The 26,107-nt window shown below is 39.3% G+C and overlaps 1 protein-coding gene across 3 annotated transcripts in view; it reads right to left on the bottom strand.

Moving 5' to 3' along the window:
- The window catches only part of UST (uronyl 2-sulfotransferase), a 108,248-nt gene extending 82,899 nt beyond the window's left edge, over positions 1-25,349 (bottom strand). Inside the window, exon 1 of one of the 3 annotated variants that reach the window (XM_081945667.1) lies at positions 24,447-25,349. In XM_081945667.1, coding sequence (XP_081801793.1) covers positions 24,447-24,735 — 289 coding nt within the window. In that variant the 5' untranslated portion in view covers positions 24,736-25,349. The remainder of the gene's footprint in view (positions 1-24,446) is intronic. The other 2 variants (XM_081945665.1, XM_081945666.1) reach the window with 2 other exon arrangements.
- Positions 25,350-26,107: the final 758 nt, after the last annotated feature.

The following is a 26,107-nucleotide window of genomic DNA, read 5'->3' as shown; positions in this document are numbered from 1 at the left end:
GGCGGGGCTTTGGGAGGCAAAAAATGCTGTATTCAGTGTATAAGACACACCCAGATTTTCAGCATCTTTTTTGAGGAAAAAAGTCTTATACTCTGAAAAATATGGTAGTTTGTTCACAAATAGAGATCCGGAGGAAAAAATACACTTTTGAGCAGGGGTGGGTTGCTGCCGGCAATACTGCCGGTTTGGCACGCAAAAATGTGTGTGCATTTGCACCTAAAAAGGTCTACGCATGCGCACAATGTTAGAAAAGGGAAAACATTAAATTTCTGCAATGAAAATTGTTCTGAGCATGCGCAGAACCAAAAATCAAAATGGCCCCGGCACCAATAGAACCGGTTCAGGGGCCTGGCAGGCCAATTTACTCCCTACTCAGCCAAACCGCTCTGAACCAGTAGGAAACCACCTCTGCTTTTGAGAAATTATCAGCAGCATTGCACAAAATATTAGCATGCATAAAATGACATTGGCGGTGTTTCATACTTCAGCGTTGATGGACAATACAGAGACATTTATCAACAAATATCTCTACTTTGCATTTAGTCCCATAGTTTCCACTTGATAAGCATATTACAACTGCAATTCCTTGACGCTGTTGTATTCAAAATATTTTATAAAAAATGATTGAATACATGGTTGACAATATAGAATAAGACTCTGTTTTCTGCTTATCTTTTATATTTTGTTTTTAAGATTGTAAAAACTGTGAGATTTGGATGGGTTTCTATCACTAGTGTTGGAGCTGCCAAAATTGTCTATGTATCCCCTTACCTTTTTCCATAAATGTTTAAAAACCAATATTTTTTTTTTTAAAAAAAAAAGTGTTTTATAAAAAGTACCAGCTTAACTTAATGAAAATAGCGATGTTCACATCTGATGATGCCTGTGTGATCAGGGACAGTCAGAACGGTGAAGCAGTGGCATAGCAACACACCTGAAACATGACTGATCTTTTGAATTTAGTACACCAATATTATATTGCATGTCACACATTAAAAAAAAGATGCATAGAAATAAGTTAAGGTGATAAAGAGACACTGACATTTTAATGAGGACTGCCTGCAGAGTAATCTATCTGTATTCTTCAAAAATAAATAATGTCAAGGGACAATGACTGCTTCTGAAGGCAAAACATGGCTTTCTGACCTTCAATGAATTGTGCTGGTTGTCTAGAATTTTTTCACAGCTACAACCCTTTTTTGGAACATTTTGAGCAAGTTAGTGATAACAATCCAGTTTCTAAATACTGCCATAAAAAGGCTAAAATACCAAGAGAGATGACCAATGTTCAATGTTTTCTTATGATAGCTTTATTATTATTGTGAGTGGGAAAACCCCTTCCCTTCCCCCATATCAAACCAGATAGCCAACAGATTTCCCCCTAAACCTTGCCCTTGCTAAGGAAAAAACTTTTTTCTTGTGACAAGAGGAGAACGGTGTCTGAGAGGTGTGAAAGGAAGTGGTTCATCTGAGAGAAGAAAGAGGAAAGAACACCTGGAAAAAAGAGGAAGCAAGACTGCGAGAAAGATGTAAGCATGACAAGAGATTAGAAACAGCTGGACGCTGAACTGACTGCAGCAAGATACCAGAATAACAAATACATTTATCTCAAGGAATTGTTTTTCTCCTCTTCCTTTTGTGTCAGAAGTTTGTTGGCTATTGTGCTAACTCAGATTTTGTACATTTCATGCCATTCCAGCTATCTGAACCCAGGTCCTGATGTTCTATGACAGATTGATGTTGCAGACCTTGTGTTTTTAGGAGTACTAAATGACTTATTAAATTATAATTGTTTGGCCAGTAGGCTATCCAAGCTAAAAAATTAAAAAATTTTAAAAAATTTTTAAACCACAAGACTCTTTTTGTTCTCGCCTCCTGACTCTGGTTATGTGCTTCAAAGCTGCTAGGACCACAAGACGCTGCTTCAGAATTGCTTTCCTTTTTTCGTCAATATTGATATTATGTCCATTGTAAAAGTAAGTTCTTCTGGCTGCAAAAGCTCCACAAGTTGGGTTTGAGAAGCAGGATCCTGGCCAAGGCATTCCATCCCTCCAATTGGATGGGTAAGCAGGAAAATGCTGATTAAGTGTCATCGGCTCACTCTTGCCTTTTAGCAATCATATGGATAGATTATCTCCAGAATCACTTGTCTTCAATTCGGCTTTATGGGTCTCTCAATAATGCATTCATTGTTGTTTAATCAAATACATCCACCTTGCTTTTGGACACCCTCTTCCTCTTTTTGATCCAAATTGTTCCGGCATCGTGGACTTCCAAAGGGAATTCAGTCTTTGCATGATGAGTCCAAAATATGATACGCTATAGTCATTAAGTTATGCCATTACCCAGGCAGGAAGCAAGTACATCCAAAGGGCAGATTGTTGAAATCCTTCCAGGCACGGTAACCTTCCCCATCAAGTGAACAAATCAATGCCACTTATAAGTTCCGATACATCTTACCATCAGTCAGATCAATTATTTTATTTATTTATAGTTGGCATCCTTCTATCTACTCCTTTAAAACCACAGAGATTCATTTTGCAACGCCAAATACCAATTTCCTTTTCCAGAAATACAAAGAGAATCTCCATGACTCTCAATTCCAGTATACCACTATTTTTCCTAATATGCTGTATATATCATCAACATTAAATAGGGAAATTGGGGGGGGGGAATCTTTATGATATCCATGCCTTATAAATACTACTTATTTGAAGATAATCTTTCATATGGCAGAGTAGAAAGCAGTACAAAGTATGATCTTGAATTATAAATTATTTTATAACTTATGAAAGAATTTAATTTTTCACTGTTTATTACTTAATATTTCAGTATTTAATATGCTTATGAAAATCAAAATAAATAAAAATTTAAAAAATATCACCGTAAAACGTTTGTAATCTACTGGGCTTTCTGTCTTAAGGAAGACTGATTCATAATCAGCTAATTAGTGTTTAATGCAGATAGAGCTTAGCTTAGAGTCACTGAGGTGGGGGGGGGGAGGCAAGCCTCTGCAATTTCTTGGCAAGTCTGAGGAATTCAGAAAAACCAGAACATCCAGAAAAGTGATAATGGCTTATATAATAAAGAATCCAGCGTGTAAAACTGCAGAATCAATAATTTAGATCACAGATGTGGTGCTCATCTGTTTGTCCCATTGAGAAAGCAAAACAGAAGTCGAGGAGTACAGAAGGGACAAAAAGGAGAGGGAAGGGAAGTAGCAAATATTTTTTTGGCAGTTTACTTCTTGATAAAATTTATCAACCCCTGAATTAAATAAAAGTCATAACATATTTCTATCTAACCTTGAAAAAGCTGAACAGTGTCAGACATGTTTAGTAGTTGATGGGAAACAATCAAGAAATCCTAAGGGGATAGAAATCAAAATATTCCAAAAGAAAGCAAATGGCAATTACAACATTAGTTGTCAAAAAAACAAAAGGAAAAAAATCACATGTACATATTATGAAGCTCACCAGGAGTCAAATTCAATCTGAGTAAGTTTCCGCCATAAAAAAGCAGAAAATCTTTAAATAAATGGCAGTAAGATATGAGGACCTACTTTAGCTTCTCCTTTTAAGGTGGTCTTCATTCCTTTGGCTTAGTCAATTTCTCTTGTTAGGCTGACATATTTTTCTCCTCTTCTGCTTACTACTAATTGCAGCAAGGTTCAAATCCTTAGAAACAAATGAAGCTTTCTTTCTACAATTTTATTACCTTATAAAACATCCAAGCATGTTTGCATCTTGAGTCACTATCTTCTTCCTTCATCACTGAAAGGTATAAGATCCTTAAAGTATTAGATGGCTACTTCAATTCTTTTTTTAGAGTGACTGCTGAGCAAATAACATGTTTCTTAATTTAGGTTGATTCATTGATTATATCATGGCTTTGCATAGTGATACTCACAAGTTTGAAATTTTTACTAATGAAATTAGCAAAATACTACTGAAATGTAATTTGAAAACTAAGCCACAGAAATAGCCAAGAGGAAGGAAATATTCTTTGATGTTTTAAGTTATTCTCTCCATCTTATTTCCCAAGAGTCAAACAGCTGAGTCCAAATCTTTCAGGCTAATTCTTCTGTGTAATCATCCCCAAATGTAGAATCTGGGGCTAGGTCAGTGAATGTCTTCTTGAGGAGGATTGTTAAAATGAGAAAGAAATGAGAAAAATAGGAAGGGAAACCTAATTTTGTATAACTTGTTTTTATTACACAATGATTAAAAATTGTAACACTCAAGTACCAATACAAGTTTTGTTAACAATTGCATTTCTATTCAGGATAATACTACGATTATGCTTTGTTGAGCCCCAGAGCCACTGGATTTACTAGTGACATGTTTGCTGGATTCTTATAAAAGGACTCTTTTAAAAAGATGAAAGATGAAAAATAAAAGATGTCCCTCCCAAATAATTATTGAGAAGGAAGAACTGGAGAAATAAAGGTGAATTTATCCTGAATAGTTTCTAAATCCAGAAATACTGAAACTTGCCCCAAAGTTCCAAAAGAGTCATCTTAAACCACATAAGACTCTACAAACCCATGTTACAGACAACTTAAATCAGGAATCTGTTTAATCAAGAGACTTCCAGAATCCTATTACACAAGTATCTAGAACATCCAAGTAACCAATTAGTCTTGAAAAATCAGATAACAAGCATAAAATTAAATGGAGGAAACCAGCTGTAATTTACTAATTAGTGGCACATTGCAAGATATTCAGTATAGAAATAAAGAGTAGAAATAAACATAGCATCTAAAATCTGCATAAGATCCAAAATCTCTTTTCTTAATGCCTCTATGTTTTATTCACATAAAAATACTCTAAGCAATTAAAAAACAAACGAAAAGATGTTTCCTACTCATCCTTTCTGGCTTTGTTTCCAACTTCTGCTTGCTGAGTAAATTTTTTCATGCTACCTTCAAATTATAGGTGAAGGAGATTTTCAAGATATATTTCATGGACAGAAAGGCAATTTTTATTTAAAATTTTGCATGCTGTTGGAAATGTAATCAAAATATACCACATTCTCTCCCAAGGGCTGGAAGATGTCCATGTTAATTTACTTTCAGTGACCATCCTTCAAGATTTGCACCAATTTCTAATAGCAAAAAAATCCAATATCTCTAGCAATCTGAGACAAAAGAAACACAGGATATCTGATGAAATGATGCTATAATACTTAGAGCTTTGTGGTAAAACAAACAAACAAACTGAATGTCAATGAAAGTGCCAGAAGGATGAAAAACAAAACTTAAAAAATTATTCTATATCACAATAATATATTTCTTGCTAAAAACAGGATTGTTTAACACACACATACTTCTTTTTTCTGACAACGGGTTGCCTATACGAAACAGTAGAGATAGAGAGGGGAAGGGAGGGAAGGAGGGAGGGAGGGAGGGAGGAAGGAAGGAAAGAACGAAGGAAGGAAGGAAAACTGTCTGCCTTTCCCTTAATTTTTTTAAATATTCTGAGAGTATCCAATGTCCTAACCTACAATGAAGCTTTTCTGAATTTATTTGAAATTATAAAAAAAAAAATTCTGAAATGCTTCTCTAAATTCCATGAGTTAAATACATCTGAGTCATCTGAAATGTTAACAGAGCTGTAGTTTTGTCTATCATAAAGTATGTAGATATGACAACCTTTTCAAAAATACACACATACATTTACAAATGTACACAGAAATTATCTGTCATCTAGACAAAATCCTATAAAATAAAAACTAAATAAAACTATTCACTAAAACATTACATATGCTTGCAAAATAATAATCTGCTAAAAGAAATTAGTGTATTCCACATTTATAGAGCTACTGCTCAGACATATGCAATTGTAACAAATTCTACTTGAAATCTGACACATGTCCAAAATACAGTTCTTTCTCCCACACGCTTCAGGCTTAAAATCCTACCTCCTATTAACTGAACCACCCACTGTTGAAATCTATGCTGGACAACCAAATTTCCTTGCCACTCACAGTTGTGGGATTTTTTAAAGAGTTATGCAAAATATTTCTTGGTCATTTAATTAATCAAGACAGAATTATCTCTTTGCCAAAAACTAAAGTAGCAACACGCCATCAAAAGAAACTGAAAGTTTTCTTTAATCAGTATGTTTATAAAAGAAGTGCAATCCTCAGATAAATCAACATTACAGAAGTTTTCATGGATACACAAAGAAACTTCCTGCTGGCTTCTCCATGGATTTTCTATGTAAGAATTTGACTGCAAGTGCTAGAAATGACAATCACATATCCGTGTAGGTGAAGTAGCATGGCAGCATGAAATAGCCAGAACTTTTGTCAAATTTAAATCCCAAAGGAGTCATGGGTCCCAGATTTTGGGCACATTCTATAAATCAGTCCATTTGAGGTACCATATGGATTCAGCAATTGTTGCCCTATGGTCCACTGTTCCACCCAATTGAAGATTACAATCAAATAGATACATGAGTTTTAATAGCATAGATTAAAATTTGCATGCTTCTTCAAAGGAAAGATGTTGGGAAGTTCCTAGTTATATGAATTCAAATCCAAGTCAATAAAACAATTACAATCACATAGATTAAAAAACAGCATGAGAGATAATAGTCTTATAATAATAATCAACCTCTACAACACGTCTTAACCTTATGTTCAAATGCAGTTTTATTTTTTTTAGTCCTTATCTAGTTTTGTAATAATACTGTATTTTGGTAAATGTAAGAAAATAATGTAAAAAAATAAATAAATAAGAAACAGCTTAGGTTTATTATTAATATTAGTAACCTTACATATTTTGCATTGAAATCATTGTTAGCCATTGTAAATGTGTTTCAAATCAATTGGAGATTATCTCCCTAATCCATCTTTTAAATTAACCACAAATGTTTAATTAGAGTTTAAAAAGAAAATGAGAAGGGAACCAGCCTTGCCAAGTTTTTTCAGAGCTTCTTTCCCAACTAGGTCTCCTTAAGCCAACATTGTTAAGAAATGCAGTGAGGTTTTTTTCTACCCAATAAATGTGTAGCCAATTGCATAAAAGAATGAAAAAAAAACACATAACTGCAAGAAAGAAGTAAGACCAGAATTACTGAGAGCCACTCATGCCCCCAGAATGAACCACATACTTGACTAGAACAAATGACCACACAAACATCAGAAGAGCCAGATAATTCCTGGAGACACGGCACTCAAAGAAAGAAGCCATCAACAGATCAGTGGAACTAAATACAGTCTATCACCCAAGCCAGCACCTGATTCCAGTCATATACAACAGGTTGACAAGGCAGATCAATCAAAATAGAATGGGCACCATTCCCAAACGCTAATCACTGATATTTTCCAGGTAGCTTCCAATAACACAGAATTCTAATTCCACATAGATACTGCAAAGTGAGCTCTACTTCTCCATCTCTGCACCTAGAAATGCATAGTGAAATATCTTGAAAAGAAACACAAACCCTGCTTTGGTAGAGTAAACCCAGTGATTCACAATTATAAGTATTGTCGGCTTATAACCATTCTTTTAATAATCTTAAAAGGAACAAGTGTTCTGAAAAAATGCCTTTTGACTGATCCTTGCACTTACAACCATCACAGATCCCCATAGTCATGTGATCAAAATTTGTGACCTTCCCAGAGTCAATGAAGAAAGCTAGATTCATTTAATGACCCTGTGATTCAACTGCAGTGATTCTCTTAAAAACCATGGCAAAAAGGTCCTAAAATTAGGTGTCACTCAATTAACAACTGCCTTGCTTAGCAACAAAAATTCTAGTGCCAATTGGTATAAATCAAGGACTACTTGTAAAAGAAGGTAGTGCTACCATTTTTGAAGATGTTTCTTAATGCAGGTTTCTAAATGCAAACATACATACATACATATAATTTTATCTATCTATCTATCTATCTATCTATCTATCTATATCATCATCATCATCTATCTATCTATCTATCTATCTATCTATCTATCTATCTATCATCATCTATATATTTAGAATTTAGAAAATTCTGTTTTCTCTGTAACATTTTACACTTAAAAGTATTTTTCAACTTCTACTTTATTGACATTCAGCAAAATCTACTAGTCTGTGCCTCTGAAGAGAAAAGTTTTCGATCTATCTCCGCTAACATATGCCAGTGAAACATGGACACTAACTTCACCACTGATACAAAAGCTAGGAATGGCACAAAGAGCCATAGAAAGATACATTCTCGGTATTATAAGGCAAGACAAAAAGACCTGCACATGGATTAGAGAACAAATGAAAGCATACAATATCATCAAGATCAGTGGTGGGTTCCAGATCCCGGTGCAACCAGTACGGTGCAATGGGCCCCGGTGTCTACCACATGAATGTGCACAGCGTGTGCACACACTCATGCGCAGCGTGTACATGCGTCCTTACCTCTTGCAATGCTTCCCCGAACCTCCTGGACGCTCCAGCTGCTTGGCCGGGGAATACCACCTGCAACCCACCACTGATCAAGACAGTAAAAGAATTGAAATGGAAATGGCTGGTTACATAGCAAGAAGAACTGATGGCAGGTCATAGAATGGAGTCCACTTGATAAATAGCATCCACAAAAAAGAACTAAAACAAGATGGATTGACAACATCAGCAAGTATTGCAAGCCCAATTGGCAAAGGAAAGTTCAGGACTGTATTGGTTGGAAACATGCAGAAGAGGCCTTCATCCTGCAGTGGATAGACAATGGCTAAGATGAGGAGGAGGAGGAGTGACTAGACCCGTGATGGCGAACCTATGGCACGTGTGCCACAGGTGGCACACGGAGCCATTTGTCAGGGCACACGAGGCGTTGTCCTGTCAGCTGGCCAGCGCGCATGTGCGTGTTGGACAGCTGACTTCTGCCTTCTTTTGAGGCCAATTTATGCCCACCGGAAGACCCCTGAAGGCTCCAGAGGGTTAAAACCGGCCCTACGAGCGAACCGGAAGTTCGGGAACGCACTTCCGGTTTGCTCGTAGGGCCGGTTTTAGCCCTCTGGAGCTTTCAGGGGCCTTCTGAAGGTGATTTCTGGTTTGCTCGTAGGGTCGTTTTTTGCCCTCCAGAATCTTCAGGGAAGCTTCCGGAAGGCCCCTGAAGGCTCCAGAGGGCTAAAACCATTCCTGAACATCCGGTTTGCCCGTAGGGCCAGTTTTTCGTGCTCCAGAAGCTTCAAAGAAGATCCTGAAGCCTCCAGAGGGCTTCCGGGGAGGCAGGGGAGGCTGTTTTCACACTCCTCAGGCTTCTATAAAGCCTCTGGAGCCTGGGGAGGGCGAAAAAAGCATGCCAAAAATGGGGGGAGTGCTGGTCATGCGCGTATGCACACATTATGAGTGCGGCACACCCACACACAACCCCCCTGCGCTCTCCCCACTTTTGGCACGTGAGCCAAAAAAAGGTTCGCCATCACTGGACTAGACATTACATTTATTTCTTTGGTAGACTGAATTGTGCGATGATAAATGAATGCAACTGGAATTTAGAAAAACACTACAAAGTTCAATTGAGTTTTCTCATGTGGGAAGTCAGCCCAAACAGAAGTAACAATTCAAATGATCTTTTTGTTTCTTTTATTCTATTAGTTTAAAGGGTCAAGGAAGAATGAAATTGCTTTTCAGCAGTCAAGGTTATTAAAGGGCAAAAAAAATAGAGGAAAGCACACTATTGTATTTTAAAAATGAACACAGCAAGTAAATTGTTAAATGCGGAAGTGAACTATAAAACTATTTATATTTTGCATTTATATTGCTCTTCCTCTCCATTGTTGGAAACAATGTTTTTTCAACTACTGCGTTAAAATATCTGTTACCAGATAATATCCAGCTTTATGGTTAGCCAACCTTTCTAAACATTTTTCACTACCTTCAAAGCTGTGGGGATAAGAGTGTTGTCAGGCCTGCAGAGGTTTCTTTAAGAGTCTTTGGCCTGCCACACTTTCTTATAATTTCCTATGTGTTTCATTAGTGTAGAAGTTGGGAGGGGGGAATAGAAAGGAATAGGATTGTGGAATGTATGTTGTCATTCTTTTATAGAAGCCAAGGTCATCTTTTGTCTCCGCACCTCGACACCTGACCGGAAGCAGAGGGGTGTAGATGCCAGCGTGGAAGATGATGATTGGAACATGTGATGAATTATGGGGTGTGGGGAAAGATATGAACTTTCAACTGGGTGAACCCACAGGATGTAAAATAGAGTTGAAATTTCACAGCATAATGCCAACATGTCTGTCTTATTAAATTGGAGCTTTAAGGATAACTTTGCCTTGGAAAATGATTTAATTCTGTATGATATTTGGAACGCTGACAAGTGTGTTGCCAGTCATTCATTTTTATAATCCTCTGAAGCTCTTCATATAGTAATCTCTTTTATACACGAAAAAGAGACTGATCCTTAAATAAGGAAAACATTATCCTAGTGGACACATATGACATTGTGCAGGAAGAGCTAAAAGGAACTTCATACAATATACTTCTACGTGCTTGCATGAACGTATATAATCACAGATGTGCAAGTATGTAGCTTTAAAGAATTAGGATATTTTTTATTTTACTATCATCTTGTCTCTTCACCCCACTCCCAAATTAGTAATGGTGTGTGAGAATGGCATTGGGAGGCAGAACAAAGAAAGGCAGCAGAGGGAATGGTCAGATAAAAGGCAATTTAGCCTACAGCAGGAATGTGGATTGGGCAAAAGCCACAGAAGAGAACCTCCCTAGTTTAATAGGCTCTAAAGGGGAAGGGGAAGATATATAGTTCTAGATCTGCCATATTTTGTTACCTTAATGTTACAACGAAGTAGAATTAACTCATTTGGCTATGTCTCTTGTCTGGTCTATCTCACAAGGCTTACAAAATCTTACATCTGAATCATTCAATGAAAAATACTTTGCTCTCTGAGTACTACACAGATAAAATAGCCATCAACCCAAAAGAACTGCTACCCAACTAGCTAAATGCTTTCTCTTCCAATTACCGTAAAGCAAATGTTCCTTTCTGTTAGTATGAAAATTTAGCGCAATTTGCCAGTATAACTCTTTAGAAAGAGACAGTCCAGAGTTTTCCTTCACAAACATTATATATGTGTATATCAGCATCACAAAGAAATTTTGCAAAAAAAAAGGACTAACCATCAGTAAGCTTTCATCAAATAACTCACCATTTTTTTTCTTGCAGATAAACATTTTAAATATATTTGATAATTATCTTTCTGTAGCTGAAAAAAAGCAATGATCTAGCCATATACTCTATAATGGATTGCATCAAAATTGCATAAACAAGCAATAGTCAATCAACTAGTAGTAATAGATAACCAGAAAAAATCAACACTGAATATTGAAAAATAATACTGTAATGTATGGTATAGCCAAACAACCAAGTACGTAAAAACTAACACACGGAAAAAAGTTATATCACAAATCATCTTTGCGGCATTCATTCATAAAAAAGCAATGGTTTCATAAAACTGAAGCTGTTGAAACAACTACCAACTTCAATTGAGTCTTTTAAACATATTTTACCACCTAATCTTTCAGTCCCTATCTCTGAAACATTACTACTCTCTGTTAAGAATGTATCATGAAATAAGAAGGAAACCACACATACCAAAGTCTAGGAACTGGCATTTAAATACTGTTTAAAAGAGGGTTTACCATGAATAGAAAGTTGTGTTTTCTTTACAAGCAGCTTGTCAAGTCGACAGAAAACTTTCCGTTCAATCTGCATTAAGCTGATAATTATAGGATACTTCACATTTTACTGTACCGCTTAAGCACTTAGATTTATATACCGCTTCACAGTGCTTTACAGCCCTCTCTAAACGGTTTACAGAGTCAGCATATTACCCCCAACAATCTGTGTCATAGAAGAATGTATCTTCTGTTAGTTCTGCAGTGAATTCCCCCACTTTTAACACTCAATGGAAACATACATGGCAGGTTTTAGCTACTTATGGTATTCCATGACACATTTCCATGGCATACATTCACATGTCAGCCTAAATTCAAGCTTAATCCATAGAGTACAGTCACTGAATATTTTTGTATTCGAAACAAGTCAAAACCCAAATAATGAAGACAGCTCAATAATGTTGCCTAAAAAGAATGAAAATACCCTCAATTGTGTTAGATCAAAAATGTTTTATTGGATGGATGCTACATTCTAAAACATGTAAAGAAAAGAGGAGAAGCCACAATATGAAAGCACGTTGACTCAATATCCTGTTTTTTCCCCTTTAAATAACTGTACAGGACAAGTTATGGCTCAGTGTTTTTGTGTTTGTTTTTTTTAACCAACCTCTGCAATATAACTGCTTTATGATCATGCACGTAATTGCCATAAAGGCCAAAATAACCAAAGTATAATTTTCTGGTAGGGTATGAATCAACCCTGTGCACAATATTTAGAGAACACAGAACCACCAAAAAAAACCCAACACCCTCCAGCATCAAAGATGCATAAATTCAAAGGGAGTGAAGAACTTCTTCTTTTTTAAAGAGAAAGAGAGATGCATGCAGATGAAACTGCATTTTTCAGGCTAGCTACCACTTCGGTTAACATCATTTTGATTTGGTGACACTATTGAAGACTAGGTCGAACAAAGGCGTCGGAGTCACTGAGGTACTTTAACAGGCTTTATTTAACAGAGAACACAAGCTCAGAACAAGAACAGCAAATTTAGAACCTTGTCCTGCTTGACAGCTATTTATACAAGAGCTGTCAAGCAGGGCAGCCAATAGAAACACTTTAAAATCCCGCTTTCAGCCCGGTGCGTCTAAACCAATAGGTGCAAGCCTTTGGTTGCCAGGGCTCAGTCATAAGTCGAGGACTTGTGGCCAGTCGTAAGTGGATGACCTAATACTGGTAATAAGTCGAGGACCTGCAGCCGGTCGTAAGTCGATGACCTAAGACTGGTTGCAAGTCAAGAACTTCACGGACACCTTAATTTTTAGATAAGGGTTCTAATGTAAAAGAATCTGAATTTATGATCAGTTTTGCAAGTGCTGAAAAAGACTGCAGCCAAATATTATTTAAGTGTTAAATGAATGAAGCCAACATAGCAGATAGTAGAAACTTTCAGAAGAAATACCAGAAGATGTGTTTTACTGACTACATAATATATAAGCTAACATCAGTCAATAATCTAGACAATGCATAGAAGGAAGAAAATACAACAAAGTGAATGTGTTAAGACTGTTTGCCAAAACAAACAAAATACAATCAAAGAATGCATTTGTGAAAATCCTGTCGCTTAAAAAGAACCCCATAACCAAAGTTAAAATAGTTTTAAAAAAACCCCAAAACAAAACAAAAATTCTCAGCTCAAATACTACATATACTAGCTGGATAGCCATGCTTTGTGATGAAACTATGTGATCGGGCTATGCAGGAGAAACTTGTATCACAATCAATTGGCTGAGTGGTGGTCGGTGATTGAAAAACATAAGGCAATATCGCTCCCGTAGTAGTTCCATAAGTGGAAGGCGTAGATATTTGGGTGCGGTACCGACATTTAGTACTGTAAGGAGCCCCAGACTGCTCCTGAGTGAAGGAGTGGAACGTCTGCCAGTTTGAACTGACATAATGGAATGTGAGACAACTGGCAGTTGGAACAATGTTATTTTCAGGTGGGGAGCGGGAGTAGAACTGCTTAGCATCAGAGCATGTTAATTACTGTATAAGACTTACTAATGAACTGATGATCATTTCGAAAAATTCTTTCTTAGCGAGCACTTAGAAGCCAAGAGGAACATATGTGCCAAATTTCAAGTTTGTAAGCTTTACGGTTCTGGAGGTTTCATGATGAGTGAGTGTATTTGTCTTTTATATATATAGATTAGGCTTTCCTAATGTCCTGGCCTTAGCACTTGGGGGGGGGGGGGGAACCAGACATTCATGGCCTAAAAGACCAAAAAGGTTAGGACCCTCCAAACCTTAATCCAAGCATTGCAACAGACAATGAAGTCTCGCAAGGTGACATTGTTTAACAGAAGCACTTGGATCGTATCTACTCTGCTGCATCTGGTACAATGGGCAGAAACCTTCAGAGACAGGTAGTCCAAGTAATCATCTATCCCTGTGCCACATAAGCCTTCACAAGAGAAAAGCAGCTCTTTCCTATAGGCTGTTGACATATCATCCTTGGTGATAAATGTGACTTGCACTATTACCATTTAGGTTTTACCAAATAATACCAAATTTAGTTGCAGATTTGCTATTTCAAAGGGAATGCAAACCAATGCAACTTTAGTTTGGTGTAAACATATAGAACAGATGGTTTCCTAACATTCCAAATATAGATGAAGAAGTAGAAGAACCGGAGGGCAGAATCAAAAGAGCAATTAGATTAGAATCCCTACCAGAGATGGGTTCCTACCGGTTCGGACTGGTTCAGCCGAACCGGTTGTGGATTGGCGACCAGGGTTGCTGGAACTAGTTCCCCAGGCGCTGCCATAGGCACCACCATCTTGTTTTTTGCTTCTGTGCATGCGCAGAGCAATTTTTATTGCACTGCGCATGTGCACACAGCAAGCATCAAGCACGCAAAGCCTGTGCGCGGCCACAAGCGAACCAGCAGTAGTAACTGCCGGAACCCACCCCTGATCCCTACAAGTGGACTAACTCCAACCTCCATTAGACTCCATGGACTCTTATCTAAACTCCAAGCAGGTACTAACCTCCTGTGCACATGGTTTTTAACAATAAATCAGTTTAATTGGACCTTCACATATGTTTACTAGCTTTCAAATCATGTCTTTGGTATCAGAAAACCAGCCTACAAAAGAGGAAGTAACTTAATTCAACTTATTATAATTTAATAACCCACAAAGCTCCTTTAAAGTGCTTTGGTTTCAAAGCAGCTATAATAAACACACAGCTGATATATTTACTAAAAGATAAAATCTGATTGCAACCCAAAATAAACTTCATGAACAAAGTTTACTTGTAATTAAAAAAAAGTTTTATATGACTTGTAAAAGGAAAAAGTTTTTCTTTCATCTCCCCAGCTGCACAAATTATAAATTCTCTATAGTTTACTCTGTCTAGAAATTTAGGAAAAATATAAATAAAACATCCATAATTATCTTTGCCATTTTATTATCCTGTCTCACTAAATCAGTGCTGCAAGTTTAATGTTGATTGCCGAAGCTGATTAATTCTTTCACATAGAATTTTCAGAATGTTTCAAGCGAGAAAGGAACCCCAAGGCAAACAGAAGTGACAATATAGTGGCAGTTCTAAATGGCCACAACTAATGATTAGTTAGGTAGAACTGTAAAAAAATGAATAATTACTCTGTGTTTCTTCTCTGCTGCTTAAAAATAAACAACAGTTCATTTCCGGGATTATTCTAAAATCATTATATTCAAGTATAGGCTGTTGACCCCTGCAAAACAGAAAACAGAAATCTGGCTTTTTAAAAATATTAAAATACGTATCTTTTTTCCTATATTGTAACAAAATCTAGTATGGACATTTGACTTCCCATTCAGTTGAAGGAACAGATGGATTCTCATGCCCACAATTGATTTCTATTTCATCTCTTTCTCTTTGCTACAACAACCAATACTAAATAAGGAGTCTCTCTTAAAGGCTCAGGGATTGATCTGAACCAGTTGAAGGCGTTTATAATTTACATTTCCTTTTTTCCCTTTTTTTTGGTAAAACCAAAGCCTCTTCCCAGTCACTGACGGGAAACAGAAGAACCCAACCAACTATCCAAGTTTCCAATACTTTGCCTCTATTGAATCTAGGTTAATCTGGTTAATGGTAGGTCAACCTGCCCCTCCCTAGTAGAACCCATAAAGAAATATCATATGTAGCTGTTGGAAGAATAAATTGAAGAAAATTAGATGGACAAATACCAGACAGTAAAAATATCAGTTATGTCAAGGAACTACCATGCATATAATGTAGATCCAATGAACTGAAAATAAGTATATAGAAATTGCTTTTAATATTTACTGGACACAAATCGTATAATAAATATATCCAGTTACTAATACTGGCATTCAGCAATACAGCCTGTTACTAATAACTGAAGAAGTATCAATAAATGTAGGAACTTGATAGGATATACTTTAAAAGCCAGCAAATAAAATTAATGATATCAGATTTTATTTTCAAGCACTTTTGAAAAGTGCTTACGTTTGTTCAGTGGAAAATCATTTTGTATGGACATCGGTTTGCTATCAATATATATTTATATTGATATATAAATGGAGAAACCAGGAAGGCAGAGACCGATTAAATATTTTGGGATTTTACAATTATGACTTTCTTAGGCAGAAAAAGGTTGGAAAAAAGCATTTTATACGTGCATTTATATAAATCATATAAATTTAAATTTATTTATACAATTCATGCAACTTTTATATAATATTTCCAAAGAATTAGGAATGTTTTTGTAAGACCTGCACTGTATGTGGCATTAAGTAGGCAAAATAATTTCAGACAGGGAGAAAAGATGTAGAAAGAAAAACTGATACCATCATCCCAAATCCTATTCTAATCATGAAATGCCTTGGTGCTGTCTTATACTTAACCACGTTTCCCTGAAAATAAGACAGGGTCTTATTTTCAGAGAGGTCTTATTATTTTTGAGGTGCAGGAGGTGGTGAGCGTGGTCACCTCATAGTTACTGCTGTGCTGCAATATTTTCAGGGAGGGCTTATTTTGGGGAGAGGGCTTATTTTAGCACATGTGCTCAAAAGTCCAATTGGGCTTATTATCCGGGGAGGTCTTATTTTCGGGAAAACAGGGTATTTGTTTAACTGAACCACAACTGTCAACACTGATTACCATCTTAAGGTAGGAATCCTTCCTATTACTTACTCTTTCCATGGTTAATGCCAGTGATTAAACCTGGTAAATATGTGGTCAGCCAGTTACATACAGCTCTCCATTGTTTCAAGGATAAAAAATAAAATATAGATCCTAATCCCACAAATGTGCAAATGGAGCTTTGTGAGCTCGCCCTCTACTTGTGCGGCCTGATTCCCAATGGGCTTCAGACCAGGTATTGCTTCACAAACCAAGATTTAGGGACCCCTGCATTAGAAAATATTTCCTATTTACATGAATCTCTAGATCAGGGGTGTCAAAATCAAAGTCTGGGAACCGGATCCAGCTCTTGGGATGCTTAGATCTGGCCCATGGGGTCATCCTGGAAACAGTGAAGGACCAGCTCAGAATGCCTCTGCCAGCAAAACCGGAGGTTGGGAGGGCTGCATACGGCACTCCCGAGCTCCATTGCTGGCAGAGGGCTACAACTGAAAAACGGAGCTTGCAAGGACCGTGAGTGGCACTCCAGAGCTCTGTTTTCTGTGGCAGAGTGTTGCAGGCGTCTGTTGCAACCGAAACGGAGCTTGGCAACCTATTTTTGCTGGCAGAGTGCTTAGGCCATCACAGGCATCCCCGGCATGAGTGATGTTGAGCTGGCCATGCTCCTCCCAGTCCCCTAAGATCAAACACAACCTTGATGCAGCCCTCAATTAAATTGAGTTTGACACCCCTGCTCTAGATGAAGGTACAGCAGCACCCTAGTCATTAATAAACTGATGAATATATTCAGAAATATCGTGTTTCCCCGAAAATACGACAGGGTCTTATTTTCTTTTTACACACAAAATATGGCTTGGCCCTTATTATGAGGGGAGGGTTTATTGTTTTGGGGTTGCTGGGCAGCTGCTCTCTTGCGAGCAGGCTCCCAAAGAGCCGGGCACAGCCTCATGGGCGAATGGCTGTGCTGCATTGTCGCAGCAGTGCAACACAACAGCCATGAAGTGACCATGCTCACGAGCAGAAACCCGGCAAACCCCCTTTCCAGCCGGGCACAGCGCCATACACTGGCCAAGCTCTGTCAGCGCCTGTTCACCGCCGCCCAGCTCTCATGGCTTTGCGCCTTCGAAATGCCAATGAATGGCGCTCTGCACAGCTGGAGAGAGGGGTTGTGCAAGCGGCTGTTCCGCTCTCGCTTACGTACCTCCCAGCCTCACAATGCCCTGGCCCAGCTCTCCAGGGCTCCTCTGCTGCCGCTGCCACCGCCATCCCAGCATGGCTTTTTCTATGGCTTCCAAACCGAATCTTCTGGCAGTGGCAGCTCTGGGCGTACGCTCTATGGTTGTACACTCTGCCAATAGTCAGCCCACAACCATAGAGCGTATGCCCAGTGCGGCCACTGCCAGAAGACTCAGTTTGGAATCTGCTGAAAAAGCCATGCTGGGATGGCGGCGGCAGAGCGCCATTCACTGGCATTTCAAAAGTGCTAAGCCGCGGGAGCTGGGCGGCGAACAGGTGCTCACGTGGCTTGGCACTTTTGAAATGCCACCCCTAGGTCAGTGAATAGTGCTGTGCCTGGCTGGAAAGGGGGTTTGCCGGGTGGCTGCTGTGCCGGGGTCCCGCTCGCAAGAGAGCAGCTGCCTGGCAACCCCCCTCTTCAGTTGGGCACAGCACTGCTCACCAACCTAGAAGTATCCCAAAGGCACCAAGCAACACGATCACCTTTGCCCCCTCCCGGTTTCCGCGGCTTGGCACCTTCGGGATACCGTTAGGTTGGTGAGCGGCGCTCTGCCTGGTCGGAAGTAGGGAGTTGTTCAGGGGGCTTATTTGCGGGGGAGGGCTTATATTTTTGCCCACCAGAAAAATGTGGCATGGCCTTATTATCAGGACATGTCGTATTTTCAGAGAAACACGGTATTCCTGTCAGAAATGTTGGGAGTCTATGAAAAGTGAAGTTCCCTTTTAGTCTTAAACCATACACAAAGTAGTAAGTTGGACCTTAACTGCTTCTCTTCTTGTATAAGGGATGGGGAGGATTTTTTTTTTACTAACTCCACTCTTCTGTAGTACACTCATAATTTCTGTGACTCCCAAGTACTAGAAAAGATTGTGAAAAACTGAAAAAACCCTTCAAAACCAGCAAACCGTTGTCCATTATCGGAAGAAAAATATTCCAATGTTCATATTTTTATGATGCAATCTACTAGGTGACAATCCAATTATACACATTTGCATTGCTGCTGAACTTCTGTGGCCAATATGTAGTTAACTCCTGCAGAATATGTGGAAAAAATTACTCACGGGCAGTACAAGTTTCCTCATACTAATATCTGTGCACAGGCTGCAATGAGGGAATGAGGTTAACATAAATAAATGCTTTGTAAAGTGTAAGCCTGCAGACAGATTATACTAAAATTTATTTTTATGTCCAGTATTAATAGCTTCAGATAATTTCATAAAAATAAAAAACAATAAATAGAAAATAAATCAACCTGAACATAGAAATACCTTGACATAGCAAAATAAATAGGCACTGTTAAAATAATCAGGATGAACAGATAGAATTAATATTCCTTGGAATCTCTGCTTTATTTCTCATTTTGGTTATGCCTGGTAACATCCATAAATAACACACAGGACTGAAGAAATACTATTCTCATCTGGGTGAATAATAACAGAAACTGATATGGAGTACAGTTCATCATACATGTTGACTTTATATTATGACAAATTCCACGCTTGAGTCTACAACAGGCAAATGTAATCTTCCTGCTACCATCCTGGTATTTTGATGCATTTTGTGGCTTTTTCATACAAGACTGCTCTGTTACTCCATTGCATATGTTCATCAGAGACATTAATTCTGCTCCTAATCTCCATAACTGCTTTTTTTCTACCAACTGTACAAGACTACTGGGTGGATGTTCCTAACACTGTTAGGAAGCTGGAAAAAAGAAGAGGAATATAAATTTCTGCTTTTCCCCAATTTCATGTATATTCACTTTTCTTAATATACACTGTTCTTCTTAGCGTTCTGGGCAGAAAGACTGAAAAGACCATTAACAGCTACCATTACTGTACATCATTTATTTCTCAATAACTCCTTGACGAGAAACACTAACTGCAATATGATTACACTTAACGAAGGCCGAATTATCACGACTCCAATAATCTAATATTTGACCTTTTTGTGCATTTCAAAACCCTTCCCTAACAAATTCTATATATAGCTAACACCCAACAAAAAGCATCTAGAAAAACCTTGAACGTTCAGAATCAATAAAATTAGTAAGCAAAACTTAGAACCTTATAGTCAAAGAATATGAAAGCCTCATGTGGATTTAGGAAAAACATATATACAAACACAGAGTTTACAGTGGAGGGGAAAATCCTCAAATTTAGATTTGATTCTTTTTCTGCCAAAGGTATCACACAATTATTAAAGGCAGAGCCTACACATTTTGATGTAGCTTTCTAATTCACAGAGGTAATGTGTATGTTTCCTACCAATCACTCAGCAAAACTTTCTGAATGGGAAGTGCAAAAGTGTATGCATAGTAGTCCCTTTCTTCCACTGATGCTTGCATCCTAGCACTAGATGTAGCTTTTTACATTTTATTAAAAGAGGCGCTCTTTGTGGGATGGTTGGCTTATAAGCATTTGTTACTTCTGTGGCAGTTTATTGAAATCTTTCCATATTGGCCACCAGAATCAACTTTCTAGAGGTTCCTGGTATTGGTGGATCACAGATTCAAACTAATTCAAGTAAAAGTTATTAAACACTATTATTTGTATTCCAAGGTTTCAACTATATTCTAACTTGGACCATTCTACCAACTGCATTGATAATTCTACCAATAGTCAACATTTGACAACCATGGCAGAAACTATTTTTGCATTCAACAGACCATATATTGTAGCACAGGGAAAGATGAAACAGGCTCTTTTTCACCCTTTTCCCACCATTTGCTTGAATCTTAACTCAAGGGACATAGGGAATGACCAAGCGTTCTACACATAGAGATACTACCTGCAATAGCAGCAAAATGATAGATACATTCATCATTGATTGCTACAGCCTACATCCCTGAAATATAGGAAAAATTCAACTGCATGTGCTCCCCGGCAGAATAGTATCTGAGGGGTCCTTCGTGTTCTCTGAGTTTGTTTCTTATAGACCTGTGATGGCAAACCTATGGCATGCGTGCCCAAAGTGGCATGCGACACCATGTCGTCCGGCACGCATGGCCTTGTCTGTTTGTCTTTTGGGTTTCTGGTGCACATATGCGTGCAATGATCAGCTGTCCTTTGTGGCCACGGCAGTGCTAAAAACCGGTGCGCGCATGAGCATCAGCCAGTTTATTGTTGGGTGCGCATGCGTGCCAGAACCCGGAAGTTCGGCTTTTCTGACAAGCGCGTGCACACACACATATTTCCGTTGCAACCATTTCGGCACTTGATGCCAAAAAGGGTTGCCATCACTGTTATAGACGTTTTATTGCCCAAACTAGGTAACCTCATCAGTGCTAGTGTGCACTGATATTACCTAATTTGGTAATACTGATGAGGCTACCTAGTTTGGATAATGAAACATCTGCAAGAAAGCAATCAAGCTCAGAGATCACACAGGACTTCGCATTTCAACTCTAAGGTACAAATATTATTCTTATTGGTAGAATGGTATCTGCCAGAGAGGGACTTTTTAGAGCACACATGAAAATGATACATGAGGAAGTAAACAAGAAGCCTCACCATACAAGAATACGTCTCGTATGTAATGGTGAATATAACTGTAGAGTATCAAAATACCACATAGATTTTTATGATTTTATGTACTTATTTCTAGCTTCTGAAATAACTATTCCAGATAGGTCTAAGAAAATAAGCATATATGTATTTTTATCAAGATCATTGATACTATCAAGATATTTTTTTCTTGCTACAAAGTAGCACAGTATAACTGCCTTTCTCCATAACTAAATAGAAAACCTTTGTAAACACTTCTCATTTTTATGTACTTCATAATTCTCCACCTGAGTTTGTCGACTTTAAACCAGAAACTGGGCATCACTTATATAAGCTTGCTCTGTCTGTCTGTCTACACATACATTGGGAAAATGGGGAAGGGGGAAATGAGGAGAGACAAGTTTAGGATAATGGGAGGGGGGGAGGGGGGGAGAAAAGTGTTAGCTTCCAATTCTTTTCAGTGCAGCTGTAGAATCAAATAAAAAAGTTCAGCCTCAACTTTTTACTGTTCTATATTTAATATAAACTAGCCATTTCTATGATAATGAACTTCCATCAGTGTCTGAATCACAAACCTGAGAGTGACTCACATTCCTCCAAAGAAACTTTCAGTATTAAATACATTTAGTAGGTAAAGGGAACAGATAAATAACAAAACTCACAATACAATATAATACATCAAGCAACCTTTGGTGTACAAAAAAGCAACTTCAAAAGAATCTTTTATTCCCATTTCTTCAGTGATGGTTGAATTTTCTTGAAAAATGCTATTCCAGTTCTTGTCTCTCTTACAAAAGGGAAAAAAAATAGACCCAGATGTGGAAACTTCAGTACTGAATTCCAAAAGGAAGATTCACAATCAATCAATTTGAGAATTGTTGATGTTAGAAGAAGGAAATACATAAACACAATGCTCTCTGAAATAAGCTCATGTATTCAATAATAAATATGTTTACAATAAAAAAACCACATATATACATGGTATATACAGAAATGTCAGAAAATGGACTTACAAGTATTATACAGCCTCCAATGTCATTTGAAAGTAGTAGAGACTAAATCAGATGGACTGCATGTAAAATACATGTGAATCTATTAGGATGTTAAAAGTTAGCAATGAAATCTATATAAACAGCAGAAGTATTATAAGGAAATGGCACAAATGGACATTATCTCTAAAGGTCATTTCATGTATAACAATGACTTAAAATAAGATAATTTTAGGAAGGTAGCACGAACTGGTGGAAAGCCACTACTAAAAGTTCCTGCACTTTCCACCCCACTTAAAGTAAGAGTTTCTCATTTTTCCAAAACAAATCATCATACTGTCCAATCTTGACAAGAGCTGTCACAATTAAATAATATCAACCAAAAAGAGACTTCATTAATATATATATAGTTCTCCAAACATTCCAAAGACAGCAGATACAATGAATGTCACCCACTCTATGGGAAAATATCTACCAGCTGCCAGTTACAGCACTGCTGTGATCAGCGGATGATTTTGACACATGTTTAGACCCAAGGGTCTTTATTATAACTATTTTAGGTTTATGGTTAACATAGGGTGTCATTACTTTCCACTGTGATTTTGTAAGTCTCCTACACTAAACTAAAATTCATTATAGCCTAGTTATAGCCAACACTATCTTGAAAGACTAGCAACAGTCTGCTGCTGTATGTTGAACAATATTTTATCCCTGGGAGGCTGGGATCAGGTGTGAACCTCAATGATTTATCTAATAAAGTCAGAAATGATGTAGGAGTTTTTTTTTTGTCACCCTTTAGTTCCCCTGCTATTCCATAACTATGACCCTTCATGGAGCTAACAAGAGCACAAGGGATGTTATTTCTTCTTGCTAAAGAACAGCTTTATAATGAAGACCATGACAGTTACCAAGCATTCCAAGAAGAGGTGGTATTCATCAGATTCTGACCAGTTCTGGAAAACCAGTAGTGTTTAGTAATTTAGAGAACCGATGAATACCACCTCTGACTGACTCCGCCACCATCTATTCTCTGCCTCGAGTCCCAGCTGATCAGGAGGGAATGGAGATTTTACAGTATTCTTCCCCTGCCACGCCCACCAAGCCACGCCCACCAAGCCATGCCATGCCCACCAAGCCACACCCACAGAAGTAAAAAAAACTGAATCCCACCACTGGTTCCAAGGATTATGAAGTGAAAGGGAGGAAAATAAAGTAACATTACTTGTAGTAGCTAAAATTCCAACCTTTGAAACATAAAGCTGTGGGCTATTTATATGATTTGCAAGTGCATATTGAGGACCCTATTAAAGTAATCTGTCCAAAAATATGGCTAAGGATTCATAAAAACCACCGTTATAAGTACTTCTTACTTATTTCTTATTTGTATCCTTATGTAATATAATGAAGACAAAAGTTTGGTTGCTGGTTGGGTATTAATTAATAAAGCATACACAGTACAGGGAAACTATCCTGATTAGGTAGCAAAGACAACTCTCCTCCCAATTCCAAACATTTAATTCAGCATTTTCACACAGGCTACTACTATTCACCAACTCACTATTGCAAGCACACCTTATTTGGAAGGCGGGGGGGGGGGGGAACCCCACCCTTAATCCAACCACTCTCGATGTAATCTCACTCTCCCTTTCTGCTCCTTTCAAAGAGAAGGGTGTTGAATTTCACGGCTCCACTTACGAACTGATGGCCGGCAGAGAGCTGGGAAAAGACGCCCCTGACAAGTGGGACCCAGCTTAAACTTCGGAGACCACTTCCTAGAGGAGCTTGTCTCCTTCTCTCTCCCCCACAAAAAAAACGGCTCTCGCTTCGGGGGAAAAAGCTCCCTCCAGCCACCACACTCGAGGGGTCCCCGGCCTGGCTCCTCCAGCCTCTTTCCGCGGCAAGAGCATCCCTGATCGCTTTCCCCCTCCGTGGCCTTACCCAAATAGTGCCTCAGGTCCAGCAGAAAGTGAGGAGGGCCCCCGTTGAGCTGGTAGAAGAGGGAGCCTAGGCAGAAGAGCAGCAGGGCGGCCATGCAGAAGCCGTAGTCGCGGAGGGAAAGGAGAGGCAGCAGCGAGAAGGGCCTCCTCCTCCTCCTCCAGCCCATGCCGGGAGCGGGACCCCCCGAGGAAGCCGGGGCCACATGAGGCCGGACCTCCGGACAGCCCGCCCCGTAGTGTTTCGGAGGCGGCGAGGCCGGCAGCTGCTGCTGCTGCTGCTGCTGCTTCATCGTCGTCGTCCCCGGCGCTTCCCTCGCCGCCGCCACCGCCGCCGCCTCCTTCTTAGATAGCTCGCCGGGCAGAGCGCATCCTCCATCCGCCTGCCCCGCTCCGCCTGCCCTGCACGATGGAGGGGAAAAGTTCACGCGGTTTCTCTCCTACCCATTCCCGGGCTTCCCCAGCGGCGGGGCGAGCCTAGGAGAAACCCGGAGAAAAGAAAGCACCCACCACCACCCCAGCCACCCCGCCGCCGCCGTTGCCCCCTGAGCGGGCTTAGTTCGGTCTCTCCGCCGCGGCGGCTTTCGGAGTTCCCTCTCGCCTTGCAGCGCCGCGCTCCAGCCAGTTGCAGGCTCAGGTTACAAGTCCGGCGGACGGCGGGCCGGTAGCTGCAACTCACTGGAAGCATAAAAAAAAAGTTGTTTGCGTCTCTCTCTCTCTCTCTCTCTTGCCCGCCGCCGCCACCTTCCTCTCTCTCTCTCTCTCTCCAGCTTCCCGGGGGCCGCCTTTTGCTCGCTATACTATCGCCCCCTAGAGGACGTCTGAGACGGATCGGGCGAGGCGTTGGGATTCTTGGAGGCTTCTCCGAACTCGGCGCGAGTCCTTCCCTAGCGGCGGAAGACGTCACCGACCTCCTTTCCCATTGAGAAAAGGGCGGGGGAGGGGGAAGAGACGAGGGAGGGCCCTTTTTTTCCGGACCGCCTCGTTCTTTCCCGAAAGGCGGATGACTTTAGCGCCCGCAAGCGCTAAAAAAAGGCTTTAGGCCAGTGTTTCTCAACCTTGGCAACTTGAAGATGTCTGGACTTCAACTCCCAGAATTCCCCAGCCAGCTGGCTGGGGAATTCTGGGAGTTGAAGTCCGGAAATCTTCAAGTTGTCAAGGTTGAGAAACACTGCTTTAGGCGGTCGCAATGATAAATGATTAGATTACTTTTTTAAAAAAATAATAATGATTAGATAGCAAACTAGGGTTTCATTGTTCTCAGGGCTGTTTGGGAAGATAGCAATAGCACTTAGACTTACATATCGCTTTCACTATGCTTTATAGCCCTCTCTAAGCGGTTGACAGTCCAGCATATTTATTTTATTTATTTATTTAGTTTGTCACTCATGTACGATATAACATGAATAAGAATAAACATGAATAAGAACACAGGAAATGGGTACAAATACACGGGGACAGTAGGACAGGGGACGTTAGGCATGCTGGTGTGCTTATGCATGCCCCTATTGCTCCCAAGAAATTGGGTCCTCATTTTACTGATCTCGGAAGGGTGGAAGGCTGAGTCAACTTTGAGCCTGGTGAGACTCGAACTGCCGAACTGCTGGCAGCCAGCAATACAGTATTTCTATTCATAACGAAAAGGAACCTCTCTTAACTTTACTA

Source organism: Natrix helvetica (assembly GCF_964273705.1).
Source record: "Natrix helvetica genome assembly, chromosome: 2".
In the NCBI taxonomy this organism is placed as follows: domain Eukaryota; kingdom Metazoa; phylum Chordata; class Lepidosauria; order Squamata; family Natricidae; genus Natrix; species Natrix helvetica.
This window is presented reverse-complemented; position numbering and strand designations above follow the sequence as displayed.